This window comes from Pteropus vampyrus, unplaced genomic scaffold (genome assembly GCF_000151845.1).
Source record: "Pteropus vampyrus isolate Shadow unplaced genomic scaffold, Pvam_2.0 Scaffold818, whole genome shotgun sequence".
Classification (NCBI taxonomy): domain Eukaryota; kingdom Metazoa; phylum Chordata; class Mammalia; order Chiroptera; family Pteropodidae; genus Pteropus; species Pteropus vampyrus.
In genome coordinates, this window is record NW_011889599.1 from 248,063 (window position 1) to 275,262 (window position 27,200).

A 27,200-nucleotide genomic window follows, 5' to 3' on the forward strand; every position below is an offset into this window, starting at 1 on the left:
TAATTGGATTTTCCTAGCAGCTGTTGGAGCTAAGCAGGCCCACCTGATGCAGCCACGCTGGCTAGCAATTGGTGAAATTAGCAAGTCGACAGGGGCAAAGGTCAGGTGGTTAATGCTGTAGCTTTGATGAAGTTAGTCCCACTGCAGAACTGGGAACTGGGGTTTGGCCTTCTGTGTATTTTGGGGCTCCCCTGCCACTTGGGTAATGTGGTTAGGGGACCTCCAGCTGCCAGCTTGTTCCAGGGGCTCCTGGAGGGAGGACCTAGGGAGCCAGAGCATGGAGGTGCAGCTGAGCAGCGAGGTCACCTACTATGTCCTCCTGGACAGGACACTTGCAGTACCTGAAGGGCTTTGTGACCCCTAGTGATTTGGGGGTGATGCCCCTTGGTTTCCTAGAAGGCTTTGACAAGCTCTTCTGGGGAAATCAGGACCCAGGCCCACCTGTAGGTTTTTAGTGCCCCCACAATGGGTGCTCCTCATCCCAGCTCCACATCTGGAAATGGGGATGAGTTCCTCCCCAGGTCTGTCCATGATCAGGCTCCACCCTCCCCAGAAGTTCAAGGCCTCCCAGCATTTTCTCCCATCATGGCCCTCAGAGGTTATCCTCTGAGCATACTCCTTGGTTCTTGCTGTTCCGTGGAATAGTCTGCTTCCGCCTTCACTTCATATTACTTATTGGACACCTGCTACATGCCAGGCACTGGGCTAGGAGCTGAGATGCATGGCTGAGCAAAATTTAATCAGGTCCCAGCCCAGCAGCACTCCCAACACCTTTCTCAGCCATGCCCACACTCCTCTCTTTCCAGCCTGGGAATGAGAGACCCTGTCACTAATCAACTTTGAACCCTGAAACCTGGAATCACTTTTTCTAACTTTATTTCAGTCCCCAAGGAACAAGGAATTACCAGCATACTGATCCTTCACACACACACACACACACACACACACACACACACACACACACACACGCACACACACACACACGCACACACACGCATATACACACCTACCTTTAGCTGTTACTGACAATATTATTATTATTTTAAAGAAAAATCCTTCGGAGTCAATAATTTGGATGAAATTCTGGCTCAGCCACTTGCCAGCAGTGGGACTCTCCATGCCTCAGTTTCCTGTTGGAAACTGAATAACGGGTCAGTGACTTCCCAGGATGGAGTCTCCAACCTTCTCCCACTCTAGCCAACATCTCTAGACCAACCCCAGGCTGCTCCTGCCCCTCTACCAGGGCAGGGACTGGAGCTGAACACAAAGTGGGATCAGAAGATCTGACCAGAAGAGCTGTCCCCTCCCTGAGGGCACATGAGACTTCCTAGGCACTTTCTCATTAACACCTCTGGTCACACAAAGCTTGGGGCCTATCCACTGCTGAAACAGCAGGATCTCGCCAGCCTGACTTCCTTCTTCTCTTTAAAGCAAAATTATTCACTCCAGTTTCCAGGGTTATGCATCTTCTTATTTCTAATTGGGGCAACAGCTCTGGATCTGCTCCTGAAGAGGGGTCCCAGCTGAGTGTGTCAGAAAATGTGAGGCCTGTGCCTTTTGTGGCTCCTTCAATGCTTTGGTGCCAATATTGAGGACGCAATGCTGAGGACAGAACACTGTGGCCCAAGTGTAGAGACTTCACCCAGGTTCATGGACAAACGCCCATAAGCATGCCCATACAAACATCTTACAATGCCCTGAGTTAGGTGATGGAGATTAGCAATAAGAAATTAGAGCTCCTATTTGTGAGGAGTTCACAGTCTCCTGGGACTGCAGACTATAATCAAACCATCTGTCAATTCTCCGTTATTGCATATACACGGAGAGAAAGGTGTACCTAGCACCCACACATGTGACCCTTGGGCTACAGACCTCACCCTCCATGTAGGGGCTCTTGAGAGTCATTTAGGAAATTATACAAGTCCTCAGAACACCTACCAGGAGTTCTCACATGGATCCATGGTCTTATCTGCCCACAGCAGCTCTGTGTACCCATGAACTTCCTCTCCTGTTGCCCCCTGCCTACAGCTGACAAAACTACTCAAAGGATGCCCACCACCACCTCTGCTAGAGCATCACGCCCAGTGCCTACCTTGACTCTGAAGGCTGCCCACCCTCGGGGCCCAGCAGTGAGCACCACAGAGGCAGGCAGAAGCCTCCATCTTAAACTATCTCTGGGGCTTGAGCAGGCCCAGTTCTTGTCTCCCATTGCCTGCTCCAGCACCCACTTCCTCTCAACGGTGGGCCCCATTTTGGCCTGCTTGGGATCACCAACATCCCACAACATGCAATACTCACACATCACACCCTCACACACATCACACCTCCCCCACACCATATCATGCACCTCACCACACACACACACCACCCCCACACACCACACACACCACATCACACTCACAAACATCACATCACACATACCACACACATACACCACACAACCACACACACCACACAGCATACACAGCACACCACCCCCACGCACACATCCAGAAACATTCATTCTTCCAACAAATATGTGCCCTGCCCCTATGGACATAGCAAATAGACAAAATAGGTGCAGGCCTTGCTCCCTTGGACCTCAGTTTGGTTGAAGTTGTACCCATCTCTCAAACAGTCACACAGGTGAATACATAAGGGCCAGGGAGAAACGGGTCAGGGGCTGTGAGAAAGCAGAGCAGGTATGTGGGGAGCTAATTCAGAATAGGGTAGCAGGGAAGGACTCCTTGAAGAAGTTATGTTTGAGCAAAGGCCTGAAGATAAGTGGGCATTCACTAGGAGAGAGGCATGTATGAAGGCCCTGAGGGTCTCAGGCATTTGGTACAGTGGAGGAATAGAGGGGAGGCCAGCATGGCTGCAGCTCAGAGAGTGAGGGTTGTGGGGAGGTGAGGCCAGGAAAGTGGGCAGGGTGAGGTCACCAGGGCCTTATGGTGAGGCTGAGGCCTGAGGTCTTTATGCTTAGAGCAGAGAGAGCACTGAAAGTTTAAAGCAAGGCAGGTAATATGATGCAACGTGGGCTTTGGCACCACAATCACACAAAGAATCACTCCAGGTTCAGGGGCTGAAAGTTGAAGCCAAAACTCTGTGAGAATAACATGGCTGCACGGGAGTCAATGGTGGGTGTGGAAGCATGGGTTTGAATTGAGATGGAGTGATGGTCATGGCATTTGTCAACCCAGATGACACAGACAAGAGATCATAAATTGCCTACAGAACCACCCCTATGCTCCCCACTAATACAACCAGATTTGGGAGGCAGCACCCACACACCTGGAGGCACAGGCTCCTCTGCGTGTCTACTCGTGCCCAGCCAGCATCGTGCAGGTCCACTAAGATGCCCACCACCCCCTATAGCTAAGCCAAATGTTTCCATGAACTCACTTGGCACATTTATTAACCATCAGCCTGCAGTTGTGGCCAGGCGGCAGATGCAGGCCCCGAGTGGCCATGCTTACTTGTTGTCCACCCGTTTGAGCTGCTCCTTGCCATTGATGGTCACTGACTTGAGCTGCCCATCCTCTTCCACCTCCACACGCTCCTGCCCATTCTCCACAATGCGCTTGGTGGTGACCTTGTGTCCATTGACCATCTCGGTGGACGACATCACCGACTTGAACCCTGAGCTGCCAGAGCCGGAGCCCCCAAAGGAGGTGGACGAGAAGGTGGTACGGCTGATGCCGCCACCACGGCCCAGTGTGTCGAAGGCTGAGAAGGCCTCCATGAAGGCTGGGAACTCACCAAAACCAGCCGAGAAGGCGCCCCTCAGGCCATGGCCTCGGCCAACACGGTCGCTATTGAAGGGGGTGTCCCAGAAGTCAAAGGAGAAGGGGTCCAGACCACCGAAAAACTCACGGAAGATGTCCTCAGGGTTCCGGAAAGTGTAGCCGGTGTCAAAGGGGCTATTGTAGGGGGTACTGGCCCCGCCGCCAGCCCGCCAGCTGTCACAGCCTGCCCGGTCATACACAGAACGCTTCTTGGAGTCAGATAGGACCTCATAGGCCTCAGACACCTGCTTAAACTTCTTCTCAGCCTCCTCCTTGTTGTCAGGGTTCTTATCAGGGTGCCATCGCAAGGCCAGCTTGCGGTAGGCCTTCTTGATGTCCTCTGGGGAGGCGCTTGACTGTACCCCCAGCACTTCATAATAGTTAGCCATACTGAGGGGGGAGCAGCAGCAGAGGTGGGTGAGAGGGTGAAGTGGGCTCTGGGGCCCAGGTGATTGGGATGGGCGTGGAAGAGGCAGCAGGTGGTCCCTCAGCAGGGGACTTGCTGGACTCTGCTGGCTTTGGGCGTGGCTCTGCCCAGTGAGTTTACCTTTTCATAGTACCAGCTCTCAGGGACAGGTGGGCACCTCTACTGAGAGGGGTGGGGGGAGGGGAGGGACACTGCCACTGTGGGGCCAGGCCAGGGCAGGCCGCCCTACAGAACTAAGACCAAGCCCTTTATGACATCAGCCCCTGGGTGGGGCAAACCCACCCCAGCTCTGGACTGCACAGTGCCAGGCCTGTTGGCTTGCCCCTGTGAACAAGGTGGGCCACCACAGTGGAGCTGGGTCACAGTGGGGCTGTTGGCTGAACCTTGCAGTCAGCCACAGGACCCTGGACCAGGTGGGTAACAAAGATTAGTGATGGTAGTCAGAGGAGGGGAGTGAGGGCTTCCTGATATATGTCCACTTAGCCCAATGGCTGGGTTGTTGGTATGGAGTGAGGGGGCCCCAAGTAGGGGATCAGGCAGGTAGGGACAGTAGTTCATTCTTCTTGTGGCCCATTATCCCATCGGATTCTCAGACGTAAGCCTTGCAAAGTCAGAGATGTTTGTCAGCATCTAGGACAGTGCCTGGCAATCAGTTCAACTTATTGATTGAATGAAGTTCAGAGACACGCAGCAACGTACTCAAGGTCACACAGCAAGTCAGTGAGAGATAGGCAGATGCAAACCCAGGGTTGTCTAAGGCTGTAGTGGACAGAAAATTAAAAGAAGCATTCCACTCAATTCTGGAAGGAAAAATAAGGATTAAAAATAAATATAGATTAGTGAGTGTAGTGGTTTGAATATGTCCCTGTCCTAATGGCCAGAATATGTGAATGTGACCTTATTGGGAAAGGATCTTTGCAGATGTAATTAAATTAGGGATCTCAAGATGAGATCATCCTGGATTATCTGGGTTGGTCCTGAATCCAATGACAAGTGCCCTTATTGAAGACTCACAGAGAGACACACTGAGAGAAGAAAAGGCAATGTGAAGATGGTGGCAGAAATTGGGGCAATGCAGTGCAAGGAAAGGCAACAGTCACCAGGAGCTGGAAGGTGCAACGATGGATCCTTCCTCAGAGACTCTGGAAGGACTTCAACCCTGGTACACAGTCAGTAACTGTATACATGTGGTCATGATGACAGTGACTCTGATGAAGTTGGTGTGAGTTGTGGATGTGGGCATGGTGATAATGGTGATGATGCAGGTGATGGTGATGGTGTGACGTCATAGATGGAGTTAGACGTGATAATGATAGTGATGATGATGGTGGTGGTAGAGTTAGAGGTAATGGTGAGATATAGTAGTAGTGGTGGTGGTGGTGGTGGTGATAGAGGAAATGATGATGGTGATGAGGAAAGTGGTGGTATGGTGACACTGGTTAAGGTGGAAACGGTGGTGACACAAGTGGTGGTGATAGTAATGGCAGTGGTAATAATAGTCATGTTAATGGAGATATTGGTTGAGGTGAAGATGATGGTGGTGATGGTGATGGTAATGGTGATGACAATGTGTATATTGGTTGTCATGGTAATATGGTGTTAACAGTGATAGTAACGAAACAGGTAGTGGAGATGGTGATGATGATGGAGGAGATGTCAGATGAGATGATGATTGTAGTGATGAAAGTGGTGATGATGATCATAATGATGTTGGTGATGCTAGTAATAGTGATGGTAATGATGGTCATAATGGTGATCTTAGTAGTGGTGATACTGGTTAAGATAATGAAGTTGATGTCAGACATAGGATGTGAAGGGGTGATGGGGGGTGGTGTAATAATAGTGATGTGGTGTAATGTGATAGTGATACTGGTTGAGGTGGAGATGGTCATAGTGAAAGTGATGGTAATAGTGATGATGGAGATGATGATGAAGGTTTGAATAATGGCGTGTTTATGGTGATGGAGATGGGGTTTGTGATACTGGTGAGGGGGTTGATGACAATAGCATCACTACAAGTGAAACTTGAGGGTGCCATAACAGTGTAATCAAGACAGTGTGTGAGTGGTTACAACAATGTTAGTAGACAAGGGACCCAGGATAGTGAGGTGCCCAAGAATCCTACAGATACTTCCTCTGACCCAGACTCCCCTCTCCTCGCTTTGCCTGAGACTCTCACCTCCACTGTCCTCCCAGGGAGGAAATTTCTCTTAGCTCCTGCTGTTCCAGAGACTTTTAGCAGGTTCTGTGCTCTGCTCCACACCCAGACCCTATTTTCAGGCTGAAGCCCACCTTGGGATGGGTCTGTAGGAGGCAGATGGCATGGAGACAGGGCTAGAGACTCCCATCATATCCCCTGGGTCAGAGCTGTCCCAGAGCACAGCTCCTTATTGCTGAAGGTGTTCTGAAGATAGAGAGTCCTCTGCAGTTTCCCAAGGTGACAGTGGGGCAAGCTCTCCATAAAGGAAGATATGGAACCTGGTGACAGTATGCAGAGGTGATTTCTCCTTCTGCAAAGATGGAGGAATAGGGAGGAGTGGGCATGAGCATTAACTCAGGCCTCCAAACTCTTGACTCTCACAGGCTGATCTGTCACTTTCCCTCTCTGAGCCTCTCTGTTCTTATTTGTCAGCGGGTTGGTAAAACTCCTCCCTTTCAGAGCTTCCTCCCCTCTGGGGAGCCAACCTAGTCTCCCTGGCCTCCAACCTCTGATCTCCCCAGTCTCAGGTCCACCCTAAACCCAGCCCCCCTGAGCCATGGCCTGGGAAGAGAGAGAGGACCTTGAGTGACCAGGTGATCTCAGGCAGAGCCTGACCTAGTGCACGGGAAGGCCCAGAGAGGTCAGAGCACGACCAAGGCCACACAGCAGTCCCAAGGATCCTCCCCAGGGTGAGCTGATGGAGGCCAATTAGGCAACCAATTGGTATTCTGAGCAGCTAGAGGCCCCTCTCTGTCTCTGTAATTAATGGAGTGGCTTTTTAAAAGGATTCTAATCACCCCGATTCCTATCTGCTTATCACTAGTGTTCCTAATTAGATGATCCTGGCAGTCACTTGGCTAATTCCCTTCAGCCCCATGCAGCCTTGCCCAGCCTGGGGCAGCTCATCTCACCCCCACATCCACCCCAGCCCAGACAGATGGGCAGTTCAGGCCTTCTCTCCCCTCAGGGCCCCTGGTTCTCTAACTACATTACCTTCAGGATGGATGGGCGACAGCAATGGATGGATGGGTCACTGGATAGACAGTGACAGGTGAGTGAAGGGACTGAATGAACAGCTATGAGGGTACATGGATGAATGAAAAGACATATTGTGAGGTTAAGAGCTTGGCCTATCAAGTCAGACAGCTCTGCCATATACTAGCTGTGTGTTCTCAGTGAGGTCACTTAATCTCTCTGTGCCAGTTTCCTCATCTCGTGGAGGTAGTATTTTCCTCACATGGTTGCTGTGAGGACAGCTTAGAACAGAGAAAGTGTTTTGTATATGTACTTGCTAGCATAATGATGACAATGTTGATAACAGTGCATAGAAGGATGGCTGAAAAGATAGAGTGACAGATGAGGGAAGGGAAAGAATCGTAGATAGACAGGTCCATGGAAGAATGAGTACGAGGGTAGACGTACATGCAAATTGGTGGGCTTATGGAAAGGCAATTAGGTGGTGGGTGACTAAACAGGTGGAAGGGACTGTGAATGCTCAATGTCAGACAAGGAAGTATGGGAAGTAGGAGACAACCCCTTTCCTCCAGAGGTAACAGGACGATTTCAGCTCAGGTCTCAGCACAGACCTGGCTCAGACCTGCTTTCCTCCTTAGGACTTCCAGGAAAATTTGCTGCTCAATACTCCCAGCCAATGTTGACAGGCTCCCACTGGGTCCTTGCAATTTTTCCCTCCCCATCTTGACCCAGGTAATGCCCTTCTTGGTGAAAGCCCCTGTAATCTCTGGAGGCTCAGATCAGGTCTCAAGCAAAAGCATCATTTTTGGAACCCCATCTGAGTTCCAAAGTGCACCAGTCTATTAGGACAAACATTCTCCCCTCCCCTCCCATAGTGCCCTAGTCCCCAGCCCATCTCTGCATGGAGTCACCCTGGGCAGGACTCTGATCCCAATTCCAACAGCAGGTCCTAAACCTCTAGGAGAATTCAACCTCCAGAGCCTCCCCACATACCCATGGGCCTCTGCAGCTTCTGGGTGTGAGATTTCTTGGAGCTTTCTGGAAAGTGTATAGAACAAAGAAGTCTAAAGTATCTTCCAGAATCAAGGCCTGCATGCACACATTCACATCAGCCATTCAACCATCTACCCAACTACTCATCCATCCAACTATCTATCCATCCACTTATCTACCTATTTGTCCCACATGTTTCTTGAGCTTCTATCCACACATATGCTGTGTGCCAGGAACTCTCCTAAGTGCTGCAGGTATATATGCCAGTGAACACACTAGACAAGTGTGCCCTCATGGAATTGACATTTAGTGGGGAAGATACAAGAAACTGATAACTAATGAACATTTAATATAATGTCAGGTACCACCGATAGGTACCAAGGAGAAAAGCAAAGCAGAAAAAGGACTTAGAGAATGATGGGGCTTCTCTTTTAGACAGGATAGTCAGATAGAGCACCCCACACCTCCACATGCATACTCAGGCACCTATGCCCTCATGTGTTTGTATATACCTGTACAGACAAACACACATGCACACATGTGCACCCAAGCGCACACATGTTCCTAAACAAGGTCTGCAGCCCTGCTGTGTGTGTGCCTGGGTGGTGTCTCTAAAGGTACCCCTACTGGCCCCAGCTGGGGAGGTCCAGGGCTGTTTCCCCCTTCTCTAACCTGACCTCTCCATCCCCCACCCCTAGGCCTTGGAGGGTGGGCAGGACCTGTGACTTGATATAGCCCATAGAATGTGGCAAAGGCAATGAGATGTCATTCCTGAGTGCAGGACATTAGATAAGACTCCTATAGTGCGGGCTGATTCTCTCTTACAGTCTCTGTCTGTTGCTGGCTTTGAAAGAGCATGTTGCCAAGAATCCTGCAGCTGCATGGAAACCTAAGAGAGAGCCCAGTCCTGGTCAGCATGTGACTGCAGCCTTGTGGGACCCTAAGTGAGGATCCAGCGACCATGTGTTGTTATCTTAGCAGCTGTTTGTCATGCTCTGTGGGCTCTTGACCCACAGAGACTGTGAGATAATAAATGTGTGTGGTTTTAAGCTGCTCAGTTTGTGGCCATTTGTTATGCAGCACAGTACCACGGTGTTTGTTATATTAGTAGCTATATTTTTGGATATCTAAAATATTTTATAATTGAAATTAAAAGATTAAGAAAGATCCTTATGATATAAAATGAAAGTAGCAAATGAATGAATAAAACAAACACGTACACAAACACACACACACAAACACACACACACAAAACCTCATAACATTGCTAAAAAAAAAAAGCAGAATACCATCTCATCAATGCCCAGGCGGAGAAATAGTCCATCAAACACCATGAACAACCAAGGTGACAAGGCAGCTCAAAACGAAAAAGAAAAATCTCTAGAAAATAAGCTTAAAGACATAGGAATATGTGACTTAAATGACAGAGAATTCAGGATTGTACTTCTGGAAAAAACCTCAATGAGATCCAAAATAATTCAGATCAACAATTCCAGGAGCTGGGTGGGGGTGGGGGGACGGGGACAGATCAACAGAATGAGTTTTTTAGCAAGGCGATTGAAACTCTGAAAAAACTTATAACAGTATGGTGGTTACCAGAAGGGAAAGAGGGAGAGGGGAAATTGAAGAGGGTAAAGGGGGTCAAATATATGGTGATGTAAGGAAACTAAACTTTTGGGTAGTGAGTACACATGCAATGTACAGATGATGTATTATAACATTGTACACTTGAAACTTGTATAATCTCCTTAAACAATGTCACCCCAATAAATTTAATAATAAAAAATTTTTTAATAAAAAAAAAAGGAAGATCCCTATGGCAGAAGAGACAAGTTGCAGAGCACAAGCCTAAGGCAGGGGATGGGAAAATGGGGGATGGGAGCAGGGAGGAGGCTTGTGCTACAGAGTGGGTGAGGATGGAGCTGGGCAGTGTGAGGTGGAGAAGGGAGAATGGAAGATGATGTCGGGATGGTACCAGCAGTGGTGTGCAGTGATGTGTGTGTACAAAAGTCTCCTCCTTCACTAAATTCTAAGGAAAGGAGATCCATCTCAGCATCCACTCTAAGCTGGGGAAACTTGGATCATAGCCCCAGCTTCCAGATCAGCATAGCCAAACCTGGGGAAGGAGCAAGAGAGCATTTTCCCAAGGTCCCCTACAGAGTCCCACAATGTGAGGGGTAGGGTACGGAAGGGACAGATGAAGCATGGAAGGAAGTAGCTAGTCCCTTCTCCAGGGAGATGAACCCTCCAACTCCAGACTGCATGCCAGTGGGAGTGATCCTCTCCTGACCCCTCCCAGGGCCTGAGATCCCCTCATTCTGGCCCCCAGTGGTCCTCAGTTTTGAGCTGTTCAGGAGGGACCATCTGTAGGGATTCTGCATGGCTGGGGACAGGGTGGAGGAGATGCTTACAGCACCTACTAAGTAGTCAGGAATGTCCATTTGGCTCTCCCGGAAATCCTGAGAGCCTTAGGTGCTGTGGAAGAAGGAGAACAGAAGGGTGGGCAGCTTGCCCTGGATATGAAACACCCTGGGCTTCTAAGAGTTGAGAAGTGTGTGGGAGCTCAGTCTGAAGTCCAATGGGCTGAAATGGCATTAGAAGAGGGTCTCCTTGCTAGGTGGGCTCTCCAAGGACTAAGGACCATCTGCCTTCCTCATGTTATCCTTATTACAACCCTGCAAGGTATAGTCTTGTTTTACTGGTGAGGGTCAGGATTCAGAGAGGCTAAGCCACTTGCTCAAGGATGTACAGCAAGGGAGAGGCAGGTCTGTTTGCCCCACACCTAGGTCTTGTCCCTAAATAACATTGGTTAGGGGCTGGGGAGTCTTTGTGGAGCTCAGAGAAGAACTCAAGTAAGGCTTCTCCTAGGATCTTTGCCTGGAGTTTTGAAGGACGAAGAGGAGTTCAAAAATGAAAGGGAGAACATTCCAGGGGGAGAGACCAGTCAGGACAAGAGAGAGAAAAGAAAACAAGTTTTTGTTAATGATTCTTATTTTTTTTTAATCATAAAGGTGATTATAAAACATAGTTATAAGACATTAAAATAATAGCACAAGTTTATAAAGTGAAAAGGACCCTCTTTCTCACCCCAGGTCTATCACACTTCTCGGAACTAACCACCATTATTCAATAGGTATGTATCTTCTCAGATGTTTTTCTATCTCTTTGCGCATTTTTAAAACAAACAAACAACAAAAAAGTCATTCTATATTTATTGTTCTGCAATTTGCTTAAAAAAAAAAAACCCTGCAATTTTGCTTTTCCACCCCCCTAGGGTTTCTGTGAGGTGCCCCTGAGGAGGGCTCATTAGGCTAGAGAGCACATGGGATTTTGATCAATATTCCTACCAACAAGCTTGTACCAGGTCTGTTTCTACACATCTGTCTGACCTTTTCCATTTTTGCTAAGATGAGAGGTAGAAAGTGATACATCCTTTTTCCATTTGCCTGTATTTTATCATTTTTGAGGTTGAGCGCCTATCCAAATGTTTACTGACTATTTATTTACATGTCCATTGAGAAGGACTTCTTTGTGTATTCTTTGCCTAACTTTCTCTTTTTCAGAGTAGGGGCTATTTTTTATTATATATTTATTTTTGTGTTTTGATTTTTTGCATGTGTTGCAAAATTATCTCCCAATCTGCAGTAATCATTTTAAAATATTTTTATCATTAAAGCTATTAAACCTCATTACAGAATATTTGGAAAACAGGGAGAAGAAAGAAAACATATCTATCACATAGATGTTGCCATTTATTAACATTTGGTGAAAATTCTTTCCTCTTAGATGCTATAATTACTGTCACCATTGTGTTACACATTTCCAGTCCATGACTTGGCTCTATAGGAGTATAATCTTCAGGAGAGATTTTAAAAGCTTTCTAGTGGGTGTCTTATAGTCCCCTTACCTCCCTTTCTTTTTTATTGTGACAAATACACATAACATAGACTTGACTATCTCAACCATTGCAGCTGGTATCCGGTTCAGTGGCACTAGGTGCATTAATGTCCTGCAATCATCACCACCCATCTCCAGAAATTTTTTGCCTTGCAAAACTGAAACTTTGTACCCATTAAACACTAATTCTCCATTCCCCTTGCCCCAGCCCCTGCCACACACCATTATACTTTCTGTCTCTATGAATTTGACTCCTCTAGGAACGTCATATAAATGGAACCATAGAGTATTTGTCCTATCGTGACTGACTTATTTCACTTAGCAGAATGTCCTCAAGTTTCATCTATGTTGTAGCATGTGTCAGAATTTGCTTCTTTCTAGGGTTCCATTGCAGGAATAGACCACGTTTTGCTTATCCATCCATCCATGGATGAACACTTGGATTGTTTCCACCTTTGGGCTAAAGTGAATAATGCTGCTATGAACATGGGTGTACAAATATCTCTTCAGATCCCTGATTTCAATTATTTTGGACTATACTCTTATGTCCTTTTTTGAGCATTTAGATTGTAACTAATCTCTTGGTTACAAGACATAAATAATGATGTCTTGAACATCTTTGTGTAGTAGCTTCTTGCAAAAATATTTAGATGGTTACTCAACATTCAAGTCTTGGAAATGGAATTATCTCAGAGCTCATTTCAAAAGCACTACCCCCAAATTATCCTACCACTCCCTCATCACTGCAAAAGCTTTTACTTCTTGTATATTCAATACTTTTCCTTTTTCCTCTTTTGTTCCTAGAAAGGCTGAGCTTAACCTTGAGTTTTGCAGTGCCCCTCTATCAACTCATCTGTAGGTTGGTTCTTGATTTCAAGACTAAATCCTTAATAAACCTTGACTATGTAATAGGATATGTGTGATGATGTCAGGACTCAAATTCAGTGTCCCTGAGACCCAGCAGGCATGGACATGAGGGGCCAGGTGGAGATGAAGGCAGAAATGCTACCTCTGGGCCCAGAGCTTCTGCCTGTCTTTAAATGAATCTCTTAATTTAAGATCATTTGCAACTCATTCATATTTTTGCAAAACATCATGCAACACAAACAAAAGTCTTCTGCTGACTGGATAAGGCAAGTTTTAGACATCTGAGTAGGTGTTCACCCAGACATGCTAACCTGCTAGTTGTTCAATTCCACTTGATTGAATAATCCTCCGCCCTTGCATTAACTCAGGATATCTCCTTTATCATCCATTAACTTATAAATAATAGTGTCTGCTTCAGGCTTACCCAAGTCTGTGCCATTGATCTGCTGATTCTTACAGCAAAAACTCAAGGTTTGAATGATTTTATAATAGAATCTTGTTCAAACTCAAGGTTTGAATGATTTTATAATAGAATCTTGTTTAATGTTTTACACACACACACACACACACACTGCTTTATGTTTCCTAATTTTCTGACTTGGTCTTGTTAGTTTTTTCAGGTACAGTTTGGAGTCATTTTATCATTTTTCCTAAAAAGAAACATACAAACAAACACCCCTCTGGACTACTAATCTCCCTCAGGTAGGAAAGCCCACCAACTTTGGGAGCGGCTCCTGTTGTTTGTTTTCTTTCCCACCTCTCAGGTGAGTTTGTCCTTTGTCTTTCCCTTCCATCAGGTGGATGGCAAGTCTTCCTCCCAAACCCTATTCCCCTGGGACAGTGTCCATTCTGTGGCTCCAAAGAAGGAGAAGATTGTTCCTCTGTCTTAATCCTAGTGGTGAGTTAATAAGGCAGCTGGAACTTTTGGAAAAAGATGAGCTGGTCTCTAAGAATTACAAAGGGGGCTTGGTTTCTTCTACAGAAAATAGGAATAAGAAATGGGGCCTAGGTATGTCCTGGTAGGAGGAAGAGGGAAGAGGCCTTGGGCAGGCCAGCCCAACCTAGGTGCAAACATATGAAACAAAGGCCAACCCACCCCAGGTGCCCTAGCACCAGGCTCCAAGAAATTATAAAGGCACCATTGCAGCCCTTGGCCTGCCTGCCCTGCCCTGCCCTGCCTTAGAGCTTTGAGGCCACAAAATCGAAACTGTTTATTCGCACAATGACTCTGGGCAGTCAGAGTCATTGTTAGGAGCTAATTATTTTATGGAGGAGGAAACAGAAGCTGCAGGAGCAGAAGCCCCTGAGCCTGGTTCTGCTGCTCTAAAGTGAGTTTGAACCTGGAACCCACAAGAGCCAGCATGCTTCCCTTGCTCCTGGAGGTCACTCATCCCCACTCAACACCATCTTCCCACCCCCACCACAGCCTTCCCCGGAAACAGCCCCTGTCCTCCAAGAATTTCCTGGGTGCCAGAGAGAGCGGATTCACCAGAGCAAGATCTTTGTGTGTTTCATCCCCCACCTGAACACCGAGAACAAATGAGGTCAATAAACATTTGTGGGATGAATGAATCTATTCAACAGGCATTTGGGAAGCACCTACCACAAGCACCCAAGAGGCAATGGGACGCATGAATGACAAGGCAGATGCAGTCCTTGCTTTCTTGGACCTGACACTGCAGGGAGAGGAGAGCCACTCTTCTGCTTGTTTCCTGCTAGCTGCCTGGCACTGGGTGCTCCAAAAATATTGGTTGGTAGAGGGAAGGCAATAAGACTGGAGAATAATAGAGAAACAGAGGAGGTTTCTCTCAGGGCTTGCTCTGGACTCTCGATTCCGGCTACCAGATCCTGAGCCTCACTCTAGCCCCTAGGCTCCATGTCCTTGGTGCTAAGTTACGAGTCCTGAGCTCCAAGACCTAGGATTTGAAAGCCTATCCTCAGGACTTTCAGTTCTGGACTCCTATGTTCTGAAATCTGGATTCTGAGGGACAGGTTCTGGGACCCAGTTTCATAGCTCTTATATGCAAGTTCTGGATTCTGAGCTGCAAGATCTAAGTTCTGAACTTGGGGGTTTGTGTTTTATGCTCTGCTTTGGGTTCTGGTTTCCGAATTCAGAGGTGCAGATTGTAGACTCTCAGCTCTGGACTTCATATTCCGGCTCTGGGTTTTGAATTTGGGGCCAGGCAAGTAGGACATTTTGCCAGAGGTCAGGCAGAGTGATTCTTGCCTGGAATGCAAGCACCTCCAGGGCAGGAGTTTGTTTTATTCACTGGGCTAGCCCCCACACGTAGAACAGCACGATGTGCAGGAGGTATTCAACAGACAAGAGTATGGTGCAAACTTGAATGCATGATCATAGAGACACAGAATCCTGCATTCTGAGCTAGGACTCAGGAGAACAAGACCATCCCTGCCCTCACTGTGGAAAGGAGGGAGACCAAAATGCTGTGAGCTGGGGAAGGGCCAGAAGGGGAGCTGTTAGGAAGCCTGAAAAGGTCCGGGTGTTCAGATGGGCAGGCAAGCACTCACCCAGATCTGCACCCAGGTTGGTTCCTATTTGCTCTAGGTTTCTGTTCCACAGGGAAAGGACATGGGTAGGATAGTGGTGGTACACTAGAGCATTAGTATCCTGAGTCAGAGTCCCAGTCAGGGGTATTGGTAACCAAAGTCACTACTAAGCACATTGATAGTCTGAAAATTTGATTGTAAGAGGATTCTATGATCAGGAACATTGTTGGTTAGCAATGTTGGTGATTAGAGACAAGTGACCAAACACATCATTAAGGAGTCATTGGTGATGAGAAATAGCATGACTAGAGATGTTGGAGATCACATATGAGTGATGTGATCTGCCTACCGGTTAGAAAAACATTGATCGATGACAGTGGTGATCGTATTTCTTAATGAACTAGGACATTAGTGACAGAATGCATTGGTCATCAATACAATGGTAATCAGGAACTTGGGTAAGAGAGACTGGTGATTACAGACATGGTGAATAGAAATATTGGGGAAACATATGGTGGTCACCAGAGATATTGGCAACCAGACACATTGAATAAAAATATTGGTGAACAGATATACTGATCAAAAACGTTGGTGATGAGATATTCATGATCATGTTTATTACTGGTGAGAAAGGACAGTCTTTGGAGACACTGGTGATCACATTTTTGTGGATGTAAGTAATTAGAAACAACATCCATCAGAGGCATTGATGAAATATTGGTCATTAAGTACTGGTAACCAGTTGTTAGTAATCAGATGTCTATGATCACAAGCTCTGGTGATCAGACATGTTGAATATCAGTCATGGCGGCTATCTCTAATGACCAACATCATTGATTAAAGAGGACATCAACCAAGGATATCAGTGATCAAAGACATTGGTAGTCAGGTTTGTCAATGAATGGGAATTTTGGTGACCAGATAGCTCAAAAAACAAGAGCTGATCAGCACCTGAGAAGTGGACGTGGGGTCAGTTCTTGCTGGGTTCTGCAAGAGCACCAATTGAGCCCTCGGGAAAAGGATCAGCATGTGGACCAAAGGCTAGAGAAGCCACAGCCTCCTTCGGCCTCTCCAATATCCACTAAGCCACCAGGACTCCCACTTAAATAATAATGAGGAAATTCAGATGGAAGTAATTCAGTGTGTCAGGATCTCAAGTCCCAGCAGACAGAACCCCAACCCCTATTTCAGGAGCCCTTCCCTCCAAATCACTGGGCTATAGGAGCAGTTCAGTTTGACTGCTAATCTCTGCACCTGGGACTCAGCTGCCCCAGGAGTCCACAAGACAGGACAGAGGCATTCACAAAAAGTATTTTATTATTCTTAACAGTATTCACTTTAATGGAATAGGAGGATAGCATACAATTTTTACAGACAATATATAAATGTTGTACATAATTAACAATAACTTAGTTCACTAATCCAAAATAAAACAAGCCAAATAAAACATAAAAACAAAAAATACTGCCGATTCTTCTTAATGTGGATGCTAGTACAAAATAAGTTACTTATGGTGGTGGTGCCCCTGCAGCGATCAGCTGCCTATATTGCACTTGGTCAACTACATCAGCACAATCCTCTTCCTGGGCCCGGCCCCCACTGGCCATCACATCCCGCCACCGCTACATACAGAATCTAAGCTCAGACATGGTTATGTACAGCTGTACCTTGGGAAGGATCCAGCTAGCCACAGCAAAGCAGAGCAGAATGCAGGTCTCCCAAGACCCCAGAAGGGTCGTGGTCTCTCAGTCTTGGCTCTGACCCACCCCAACTCCTGGCTTTGCCATCTGCCAGACCAGCCCCCAGAAGCCAAGAGCAGTCAAGGCCCCACCCCTTGGCCCCCAGCTCCCCATTCTAGGGCTGTGGTATCTAAGAACTTTTCCAAAAATAACTGCAAAGCTACAGCCTTGGTTTGTAGGTTTTATTCCTCTCCATAGTAAGGGCTTCCATAGCAAAGTACAATTGACTGGACCCAAAAAGAGTTTAAAAATAAAACAACTAACTCATCCACGAGTTAAGCTTATGCAGGTTTGTTTTTTTTTTTCTTTTGTCTCATAGTATGAGAGGAGGGGATTGAGGAGTTAGCAGAAAAAGGATGTGTATGTACAGGGGTCCACCTGGCCCAGAAGGCAGGCTATGGCTCTGCCAGTAAGGGGACACAGGTCACACCAGCTTCAGCCTGAGAGTCAGGAGAGCCAGCTGGGAGACATTTCCCCTCTCAAGAAAATGTTGTTTCCTTCCTGTGACCCAGCCCTGGCCTGGGAATCTGCGCCAGACCGCCAGTGATTGTCTCTGCCCTCCAGGGCCCACCAGCAGGGCATGCACTGGCTCAGCCTCCCAGTGGGCAATAAGCCCTCTAAATTGGCTCGGTCCAGCCTGGGGCTCAGCATTTCAGAAAGGGAAGCCCGAGGACAAGGTGTGTGCTGAAGTTCCCTCGCACACCTGTCCTCAGAATCCTGGCAAGTGGACAGGCTGAGCAGCACTTGGCGCTGAGGAAAGCCGAGGGAGCCTGGGGAGCTCAGACTTCCCAAATCTCCCAGTACTTGTTAAAAATAAGAGCAAAATAAATTATTTTTGCCTACTCTCTTTTCCTCCTGAAAGTGGTTTCCTTCGTTTGTCCCCTGTCCTCTCCTTCTCTCTTCATAAAGTTGTCCTTTCTGTTCTCCAAACAATTGCCGGTGATAGAAACCCCATCTGAGTAGCAGCTGGGTTGAAGCCACCTCTCAGCCCCAGTGAGAATCTTTAGTGACTGGTGACTGCTGAGCAGAGTGCCCACAGGTGAGGCAGCATAGGCTCAGGCAGGGCTGGTAGGAGAGGAATCAGTCTTTGAGGAGTGGACCACTAAAGTTTTGGTCCACTCGTCCTGGGAGCACCCAGCCTCGAGCTGCAGGCTGCCCTCCTCTGAATCCATCTGTCCCTTCGTGTGCGGCTGTCCTTAGCCCATGGCGGTCACCATGCTGGATGGATGGGGATGGCCAAAGGAGAGGCTGGAGGAGGGGTGGATGGGTGTTGGGGTAGGCAAGATGTGTCCGGAGTGGCTGAAGGGTGGGAGGTGGCTTACAGGTGCCATGTGTCCAGCCAGGGCAGCAGCGCTAAAGGGTGAGGCCTTCTCCTGCATACACTTGGACAGCTCCTCGAAGCATTCTGTCCCCTTTTTGTTCTTCTTGGATTTGTTAGACATCTTCCGGTTCCGAGTTTGGATCCCTTCCTTCTTCATGGTCAGCGGCCTGTTCACCTGGGGGGCAACACAAAGCCTTCAGGGGGTCAAGTTCCCTTCCCTGAGCAAGGCCCTCCACCCTGTACTTTGGATTATAGCAGAGGCAGGTCCGGGCTGGGGCCCCATCTCCAAATGCCTACAGTAATCCTGTCACCAGCACTGCAGTGGTTTCAGGAAGGGCGCATATCACTATGTGGAGCTGACCTCTACCCTGCAGGGCACTGAGCCCACTAAATGCCAGCATCACCCCTGATCAACACCACCGAAATCCACTCTCTCATTTTTGTTTTAAACAGAAATACCTGTTGGGTCCTGCTGTGGGGGACACACCTCCAGCCAGCTTACCCTCTCTAATGGGAGCCCTTCCAGCGCTCAGGGCTTTCCCAAGCCAAGCCAAGCTGGAGAGTGTGGCTGGGGCCTCTTGCCTGGCAGCACAAAGAACAGCGGTCCCTGGGGAGGGGTGGGGCAGGTGGAACAGGGCGGACTCACATTGTGCAGCTTGTAGTAAAGGCCACAGGCGTTGCAGACAGGGTCTCCATTGGCGTTTCGGCGCCATAAGGTGGTGGTGGTTGTCTGACAATTTGCACAACAGGTGCCTGCTCTCCTGGCAGCAGACTTGGAGGGGGAAAGCAACATTAGCAAGCTGGAACCTTATGCCCAACCTCGACCAGCCTCCCCAACCCCTGCCACACACCCACCATGCTCCCACCCTGGCCCCGCCAAATTAGCCAAGAAGCTGTAAATCTCACAGGAAAATCAAGGCATCTCAGAGTTGTGGACATTTAGAATTACTCTCAGAAGGCTGATCTCACAATCAACAGGGTTTTGAGAGCTGGAAGGAAAATCAGCCACCTCTCTCAATCACCAAATAATCTAACTCTATAGATAGGGAAATTAAGGCCCTGAGAAGAGCTCTTTAGTTTAAAAGGCTGGTTTGGTCCCCTGGAACCCCTAGGTCTGGAGCTTGCTTCTCTGTCTCCTCCCACATGACTCCCCTCAAAATCCACAATCTTGGGCATGTCAGTGTCCTGCTTGAGACCAAGGGCATGGAGACCTATTGCCCAGGGTGGGGATATAAGCTGTTTAGGGAGTCTCACACAAGCTGCGCTGTCCAACATGGTAGCCACTAGCCACATGTGGCTACTTAAATTAAACTTAACTACAACTTAATAAAAGTAGAAATCACGTTTCTTCAGTTGCCTTGGCCACATTTCAAGGAATCAATAGTCACAACGTAGGCTGGAGGTTACCACAGTAGACTGTGCAGATCTCTAACATTTCCATAATTGTCCATAATTGGACAATGCTGGTCTCTCTGTTCGGCCCTTTGTACCTCAAACCTCAGAATTCTAACTCCCTGCCCCCAGCCCCTCAAGGAATGCAGGACAGACATGGTCTGAAAATGAGTATCTGGTTCCTGGAGAAAGGTGGAAGGCTTGTAAAAGAAGGCAAGAGAGTTCACCCAAAAAAGCTGATCCCTTCTTCCTGGTCAACCAGCGCCAGCCCCAGTCACAGAACAAGTTCCTCCAACACTTCCCAGAGAACCACAGGCAGCAGGGGTGGGGGTTGGGGGCTGAGGCTTTCAGAGGCTGGAATGGCCCCAGGCCAGAGCTGGGTTGTGAGGGGCCTCGGACTGCAGCCTCAGGGCGGGGAGGGTTGAGGGTGAGTAAGCAGCCCAAAGCTGGAATTCTGACTCAGGGGCCAAACCATAGCCTCCACCTCCTACCCCTACCCAGGCCCTCACCCCGCCCTCGCTGCAGGAGAAAAAAAAAATGGGGGCCCCCAAAGAGGCGAGCAATTTAAGCCTCGTAAATCACTTTGCCCTGAAAAAATATATTTATTATTCTTAGCATTTTATACATTATTTGCAGAGTGGAGGGTATTAGAAATTTCAAAACAGCCCAGCGAGAGGCAGGACTGAGCCGAGGAGAGGCTCTAAAAACTCTCGGAGTCCGGAAACAGATACGCGAAGTTTCCTTATCTTCAGGCTGCAGATGTCCGGATAGGAAACTCCGGCAGGAGATCCGAAAGGGCATTTTTAAAAAAATCACTCAAATGAAAATACACAGTATAGGTGACTCCATGGAAAAATAATAAAGGGTAGGTTTTTTTGGTGGTTGGTGTGAGTGTTTTATTTAAATAGGCATGAGGAGATTTTGTGTTGGGAAGAGAGAGAGCTGCCCTAAGCCACAAGGAAAATTACTTCATGGCCCTATTTTTAAAAAGAGTTAAACAGAGGCCAGGGCACGGGAGCTGGCCCTTGGACACTCAACTTTTGGTATCTTGAGTGGGCTGGAGTGAGGGTCCTGAATGGACTGCGGAGGACGAAATCTGGCACCCAAAAAAATCTGGCCTGAAAGAAGGGCGATCCCAAGTGACATCAGAGTGATTTTAATGATAAAAGAGGATTCCAAGTGGCAAAGTATCTGCATTTGAAGGGCTCTGTTGTTATTGTTTTTTTAATTAACCGTTGGCTCCTGCCCAGGTTAGTGTCCCCTGGGTGCAGCATTGCAGCCTTCTCCCCAGGCACCTGCTGACCTGCGGTGCGCCCGCTACCTACCAGTCTCCGCTTGGGCTTGATGAGCGGCCTGTTCTGCCCATTCATCTTGTGGTAGAGCCCGCAGGCATTGCACAGGTAGTGGCCAGTGCCATCTCGCCGCCAGAGAGGGGTGGCTGTAGCCCCACAGTTGACACACTCCCGGCCTTCTGAAAGGAAACAGGGAAAGATACCAGGTCTGCTTAACTGACAATATCACGAGAGGGAGTCAGGGGCGTGCGGGTAGGCGCCGATCAGGCAGCAGTCACCTGGGCCAGATTGCTTTGGGGTGGGGGATGTGACTTTTAGTCCCAGCCTGGGCCAGAAGAGGGACCCAAGAAATCTACCCCATAGGAATGGGCTTCAAAGAGTAGTTTAAGGCTAAATCTCCCTGTTCAAAATCCTCTTTGAAAGAAAGGAAAACAGGGCAGGAGGGAGGAGTGCCGCCAGGGCCCCAGGGGTTCTTCAAATGAGCGACAGGGAGTGGGTATTTTGCCAATAGAGGGTCTGTGGCAGAGCCCACCCTCTCCCCCAGTTCGACCTAGCTGGGCCCAGGAGGACTCCAGCCCCATTTCTAGTTCTGCTTCTTCTCTTTTGTCCCCACCCGTATCCACCACGTCTCTGCTCCCGAATCTCTGCTCCAAGTCTATGTCCTCAGCCCTTACGCTGTCTTTCTACTCTCAGTCCAGGGTAACCTCCTTTCTCTCCAACTCCCCGCTTCCACTGAAGCCCTACAATTCAGTTTGGGAGTTGGATCGAAGCCGTTGTTCTTTAAATTAAAATAAATAATAAGTCCTTTCGTTTTTAGGCTAAGTAGGCTAAGCAACCTTGTTGTTTTGCTGTTGTTGGCTTGTTTTTTGGTTTTTGTTTGTTTGTTTTGTTTTTAAGACCATCTAGAATTCTAATAGAACTTAAAACAAACGGGAGAAAGGACTAATTACAGGCAAGCTAGCTGGTCTGCGCAGAGACCCAAGGTAAGACTAAGGTAAGTGCAAATGGCAGCATCAGGGATCAAGCAGGGTAGCTGCCTTAGCATCATGTTACCCAGGAAATTTTTCCACATTTACTTTAAACTAAATTGTTAGTTATATTGATAAGGTGGGTCTTGAACTCAGGAGTAAAAGTTTTTAAATTCTTTCTTTTTCCTCAGCTTAAAAGCATTGGGAAGGAGGCATCAACACAAGACCCTCCTCACAGCTAGCTTCAGTTTCTGCTCTACGGCCAGATTCTTGGACAAACCCAACTTAGCCCCAGCTCCTGCTGCAAAGGAGCAGAGGCACCTACACTTCATCCCTTCACTACACTTCTTCATCCCTTCGCTCCAGCCTTCAAGGAGAGAGAGTGAAGGACATGGCAGAGAAGGGGGAGGGAGGGAGGCGGGGAACAGGAACAGGTCCTGGGAATTTTGCTTTGGGGAAATCTCCCAAAGAGATCGAGAGCCATCGAAATCCCAAGATTGAACTAATTGAGTTGGAGAACCAGATTCCTTAAGGGTCTGGAGTCTCTGGAGTGTACCCATAGCATGAACACATGCTCACAAATGCACGTACACACACGTACAAATAGCCTCATTGCTCTCACCTGCATATCACATTCTCTCACACTGAATTTTCACTTAAGATTCAGGGAGGGAAAGGGGGAATTCATCTTCCGTGTTCAGGTCTGGCAGTGGCCAGTCTTGAAGTGGGGTGAGGAGTGGGGAAGGAAAAAGTGAACTTTGGGGGGCCACCAGGAACACTTAAGAAAAGGGCAAATGCTTTAGGGTCCCCCACTCTGGCATCTCAGACATCTGTTGGGGCTCTTAGAGAGGGACATTACCCATCCCCCAGACCTGGGAGACTGACACTGCCCCCTCTCCGGTATCATAGCACCTCCTCCCGCCACCCCCTCCCCCCCCACCCTGCCACCCCGCCATTCCGCAAAGCATAAACCCTCACTTTCTCTAAGTCCCTAGCACCTGTTTTTACCTGAGCAGGAGCGTGCCTTGGTGCGCTGCTTAGGGGTGAAGCTGGAGGCAGGGCCACCCAGGAAGCCTCCTGGGTGGAAGAGTCCACTGCTGTAGTCGTGGGCAGCAGCGGGCACATAGGAAGGATAGGTGGGGATGGGGTGATGTGTGGCAGGCTGGGTGCCCATGGCAGCCAGGCCTGGGCGCAGGGGACTGCCGCTTTCCAGCTTCATGCTCTCTGCCAGCGACACCTGGTACTTGACGCCATCCTTGTCCTCCCCCCGGGGAGCACTACCCCCTGCGGAAGAGGAGGCTGGAGAGGCAGCCCCGGTAGTGCTAGGGTCAGGAGACACTTCCTTCGGCGGCGTGGGTGGGAAACCGAAAAGGTGGGAGCCAGAGTGGGCTGCAGTGGGGGTGAGGGAGGCCACAGAGCCCCCACTGCCACCCCCGCTCCCGCCCCCAGCCCCTGGGTACACCGAAAGGGGGCCTCCGGGGCCTCCAGCAGCTGAGGGGTGCAGCGGCGTCTTGGAGAAGGGGCTCACGGTCCAGGGGTTGTGGTGGTGTGCTGCAGCTGCGGAGAGGGCTGCTTTACCCCCATCCAGCCACGGTAACCCCGGGCTGTGTAACAAGTGTGGACGGCACATCTGGCCTCCCGTCAGGCGGGCTGCGGGAGGGGAAAGAGGGGTTAGGATACAAAGGGACTGGGCCCAGCCAGGACATGGATACACAAGATTCACAACTCACAAACAACTAGCAGTAACCCCCTCCCTAAAGAAAACCAGAAACGTAACAACAGGCAATCATCAGGAATGTCAGTTTGCAGTTGAAATACAAGTGGCACAAAAGGAACCCCACTGGACAGGGCCTGGAGAGAACTCCCACGGGCCAGTTGGAAATGTGCAGAAACCCTGTGGGACCCGGACGCTCCCCAAGAGGCCTCTGCCCCCACCTTTCCCGCCCCGATTTCTCAGCTGCTCCGATTCCTGCGGATCTCACATCCGGGAAGCAGGCAGCCGGGCCTTCCTCCCCTTCCGCGCCTAGAGCGCGGCGCCAGAGCTCCCAGTCACCCATCTGCCTTGGGCTCACCGTGTGCAGGACTATAGGAGACGCGAGCCCGCGCGTGGGCCGGGTTGGCGTAGTAGGGATTGCCCTGCGAGTCAAGATGGTTGAAAAAGACGTCGACCTCGTCCGGAGGCAGTAGCTGCGCGGGCTCCATATAGTTGTGCGCCAGGCCCGGGTGGTGCGAGTCGGGGTGCTGCGCATTCAGCACTGCTGGGTGCGCCATCCAGCGCGGTTGCTCCGGTGCCACCTCCATGGGCCGCGGCGGAGGCTCGGGTTCTGGGTAGAGGCGGCGGCGGCCCTGCGCGACCGAAGAGGGCGTGAGGGGCGCAACCACAGCCCAACACTCCCAAAGTCCCCTTACGTGGTGTCCGGTACGCCGCTGCAGAGCTCACCAGCGGACCAGCCCAGAGTGGGAGGAAAGCTTAAGGCTCAAAACGAAAGAAAGGCGGGGGAGAGGGTTCAGCCTCGTATACTCACATGGTGGCCGCTGGTTCCAGAACCGCACGCTCGTGCACACCGGGTCACACAGGAGGAAGAGACCCGACACCAGTTACCCCAACAAACGCACATACAGTCGTACTTTAGCCAGAAACTCACACCTTTCCGGTATACAAACACAGAAACAGACTAAAAGTTGGAGACAGGCTCCTGAGCACCCACTGGGGCGCATGAACCTAGCGACAAGCGCACACCTACACTCAGCGCTGGATATAAATATTGACCTTCCCCCCCCGCCCCCCAACACTCACACACAGCCCCACCGGCAGAGAGCCAGCCCCCCGCGCACGCTCCCAGGCATCACAATCAGGACCTCTCCGCATGACACACCAAAGCAGTCACCCGCAACCTGGCCCTGGCCTTGCACCCCCGCCCCTCAGACCTCTAAGAACTTGACGAGCCCCAGGCCCTCGGCCAGCCCTCGCACCCCAAACTTACGCACGCAGCACCGCGAGGAGAGGGGCGCAGGCTCAGAAGGGGACAGCACCAGCGGGAGCTCTGAGGGTGGCGGGCCCAAGGACAGCGCGTCAGGCGGTTGGTGTGGCTCAAGCAGTAGGAGCAGGGGGCAGCGCGCTCCTCGGCCTCAGGCCTGCCGGGCTCCGGCCCCTCGGCATCCTCCGGCCTCCCTGGCGCCAGCTCCTGACTCCTGCACAGACATGAAGCGGGGGCCGCGCACGCCTAAGAAGCCCGCGCCAGCCAATCAGCGCTGCGCACCGCCAGCCTCCGCCCCCCATTGGCTATGCTCTAAACTCCGGCCTGCGGGACTCTGTGACCCACCCGCCCGCAGGCCCTCTCCGCCCGCAGGTCCCCTCAGCTGGCAGGCACCCTCCCAGTGCCCTCCCCGCGGCCCCTGTGGCCAACGCCCCACTACCACCCTCATCCCCAAAGCTAACAGCTGTGGCCTCTCGCGCGGACACTACAGGATCCTCCTAACTTCTGGGACCTTTCCCAGTAACTAACCTTCAACTGGGAACCCCTCTCCCCGCGAGCACGGGCCGCACATACTCTGGGTGTCTGTTCTCGGGACGCCAGCCCTTCCACTCTCTCGGATCCTACCTCCTGAACGTGGCCAATCGAAGTCCAACTACCTACTCATATCGTTCCCTCCCCCAACTCGGGAGCTGGCTGGGCGGAGTCGGGATGGCAGAACAGCTGCGGGATAGCAGGAACGGTAGATGGAGGAGCAGGAACTATGGGGTCCCAGTAGGCACCTGGATCTCGCACACAAGGTCGCTTACGACTGTGGTTGATCGGGTGGAGGTGGCCTGGCAAATGGCTCCAGAGAAGGGGAGGGGGCGTCCCCTTCCCGGGCGTGGCCTTCGCAGACCAACGGGCCGAACTGCCTAGGGCGAGGCTGTGGAGACCCGGACTGGCGCCGGCGCCGGGTCGAAGGAGACGCCTCTGGGCAGGAGGAGGCATTATTTTTCCTCCCTTGGTTCCCTAAGGCTGCCCCCTGGGAAGAGGGAGGCGGTGGTCTGAGAACTCTGTCCCCTAAGTCACCTGGAACTGCTTCCCACACATCTCCAGTCCGGAGATCCAGCTCTATGTGTGGAGTGGGCCCGGTGCACAAATCTGGCTCTCTCCCATTGTACAGACGGAGGTGACTGAGGTTCGAAGGGAACTTATGGCTGAGGAGGAAGGTCGGGAACAAAAAAATTAGGGGAGACAGGTGCGGGGGTAATGGGGAGTAATCAACGTTCTCCAGCCTCTCTACTCTCACTGGGGCCACGGCTCTTGGGATAGATGCCCTGAGGGATCCCAGGTGGGTCAGGGGCTGGGAAAAAGATTGGGGGTCCCAGCCACCCCCGAGAGGGTGGGGGAGGGGCGGCGGGATTGACAGTCGGTAATTGGGTAACTGGAGGCGGCTTCTCCGGCCCGGCGGCCCCGCCACCGCGACGCCGGGCCCCTGACGTCACCCAGTTCGCCAGGAAATGAACTTTTTAATAATCCGAGAGGGAGGAAAGCCTTTGGTCCCCTCGGCTCGGGGGGCGCCCGGCCTGGCCCAAATCCACGGGCGCGCCCCATCACCTTCTCTCAGGCTAGCTCTGGGCAGCTCTGGGTTGCGGGCCCGGACACGCTGTGGCGCAGGTAAAGGCTTGGGTCTGGGGTCGCAGAGCCCTATCTGGCTGGGAACTGGTTGGTGTGTCTCCGGCCCTTGGGGACCCGCCTGCCCTGAGTGGCCGCTAAGCCTCCCCCTCGGCTCCACTCGGACGCGCGCGGGACCCAGACTTCTCGGAACTCTGCTCCGCAGGAAGGGAGGCCAGCGCCCGCGGGGTAAGGCGCGCCGGGGTTGAGAGCGAGAGAGCGAGGC

The 27,200-nt window shown here is 50.3% G+C and overlaps 2 protein-coding genes across 2 annotated transcripts; both read right to left on the bottom strand.

Moving 5' to 3' along the window:
* Positions 1–3,434: 3,434 nt before the first annotated feature.
* On the bottom strand, positions 3,435–4,156 carry DNAJB8 (DnaJ heat shock protein family (Hsp40) member B8). Its single transcript, XM_011385875.2, has one exon. It carries the CDS (start codon positions 4,151–4,153, stop codon positions 3,452–3,454), a length of 702 nt encoding a protein of 233 aa, XP_011384177.1. The 5' UTR covers positions 4,154–4,156; the 3' UTR covers positions 3,435–3,451.
* A 12,774-nt stretch (positions 4,157–16,930) lies between these two features.
* Positions 16,931–25,935, bottom strand: GATA2 (GATA binding protein 2). The gene is made up of 7 exons (XM_011385876.2): positions 25,850–25,935; positions 25,328–25,535; positions 24,416–24,689; positions 23,352–23,993; positions 21,409–21,554; positions 19,338–19,463; positions 16,931–18,866 (listed from the first exon to the last, which is right to left on the bottom strand). The coding sequence occupies exons 3-7, from the start codon at positions 24,642–24,644 to the stop codon at positions 18,567–18,569; spliced, it is 1,443 nt and encodes a 480-aa protein (XP_011384178.1). The 5' UTR covers positions 24,645–24,689; positions 25,328–25,535; positions 25,850–25,935; the 3' UTR covers positions 16,931–18,566.
* Positions 25,936–27,200: the final 1,265 nt, after the last annotated feature.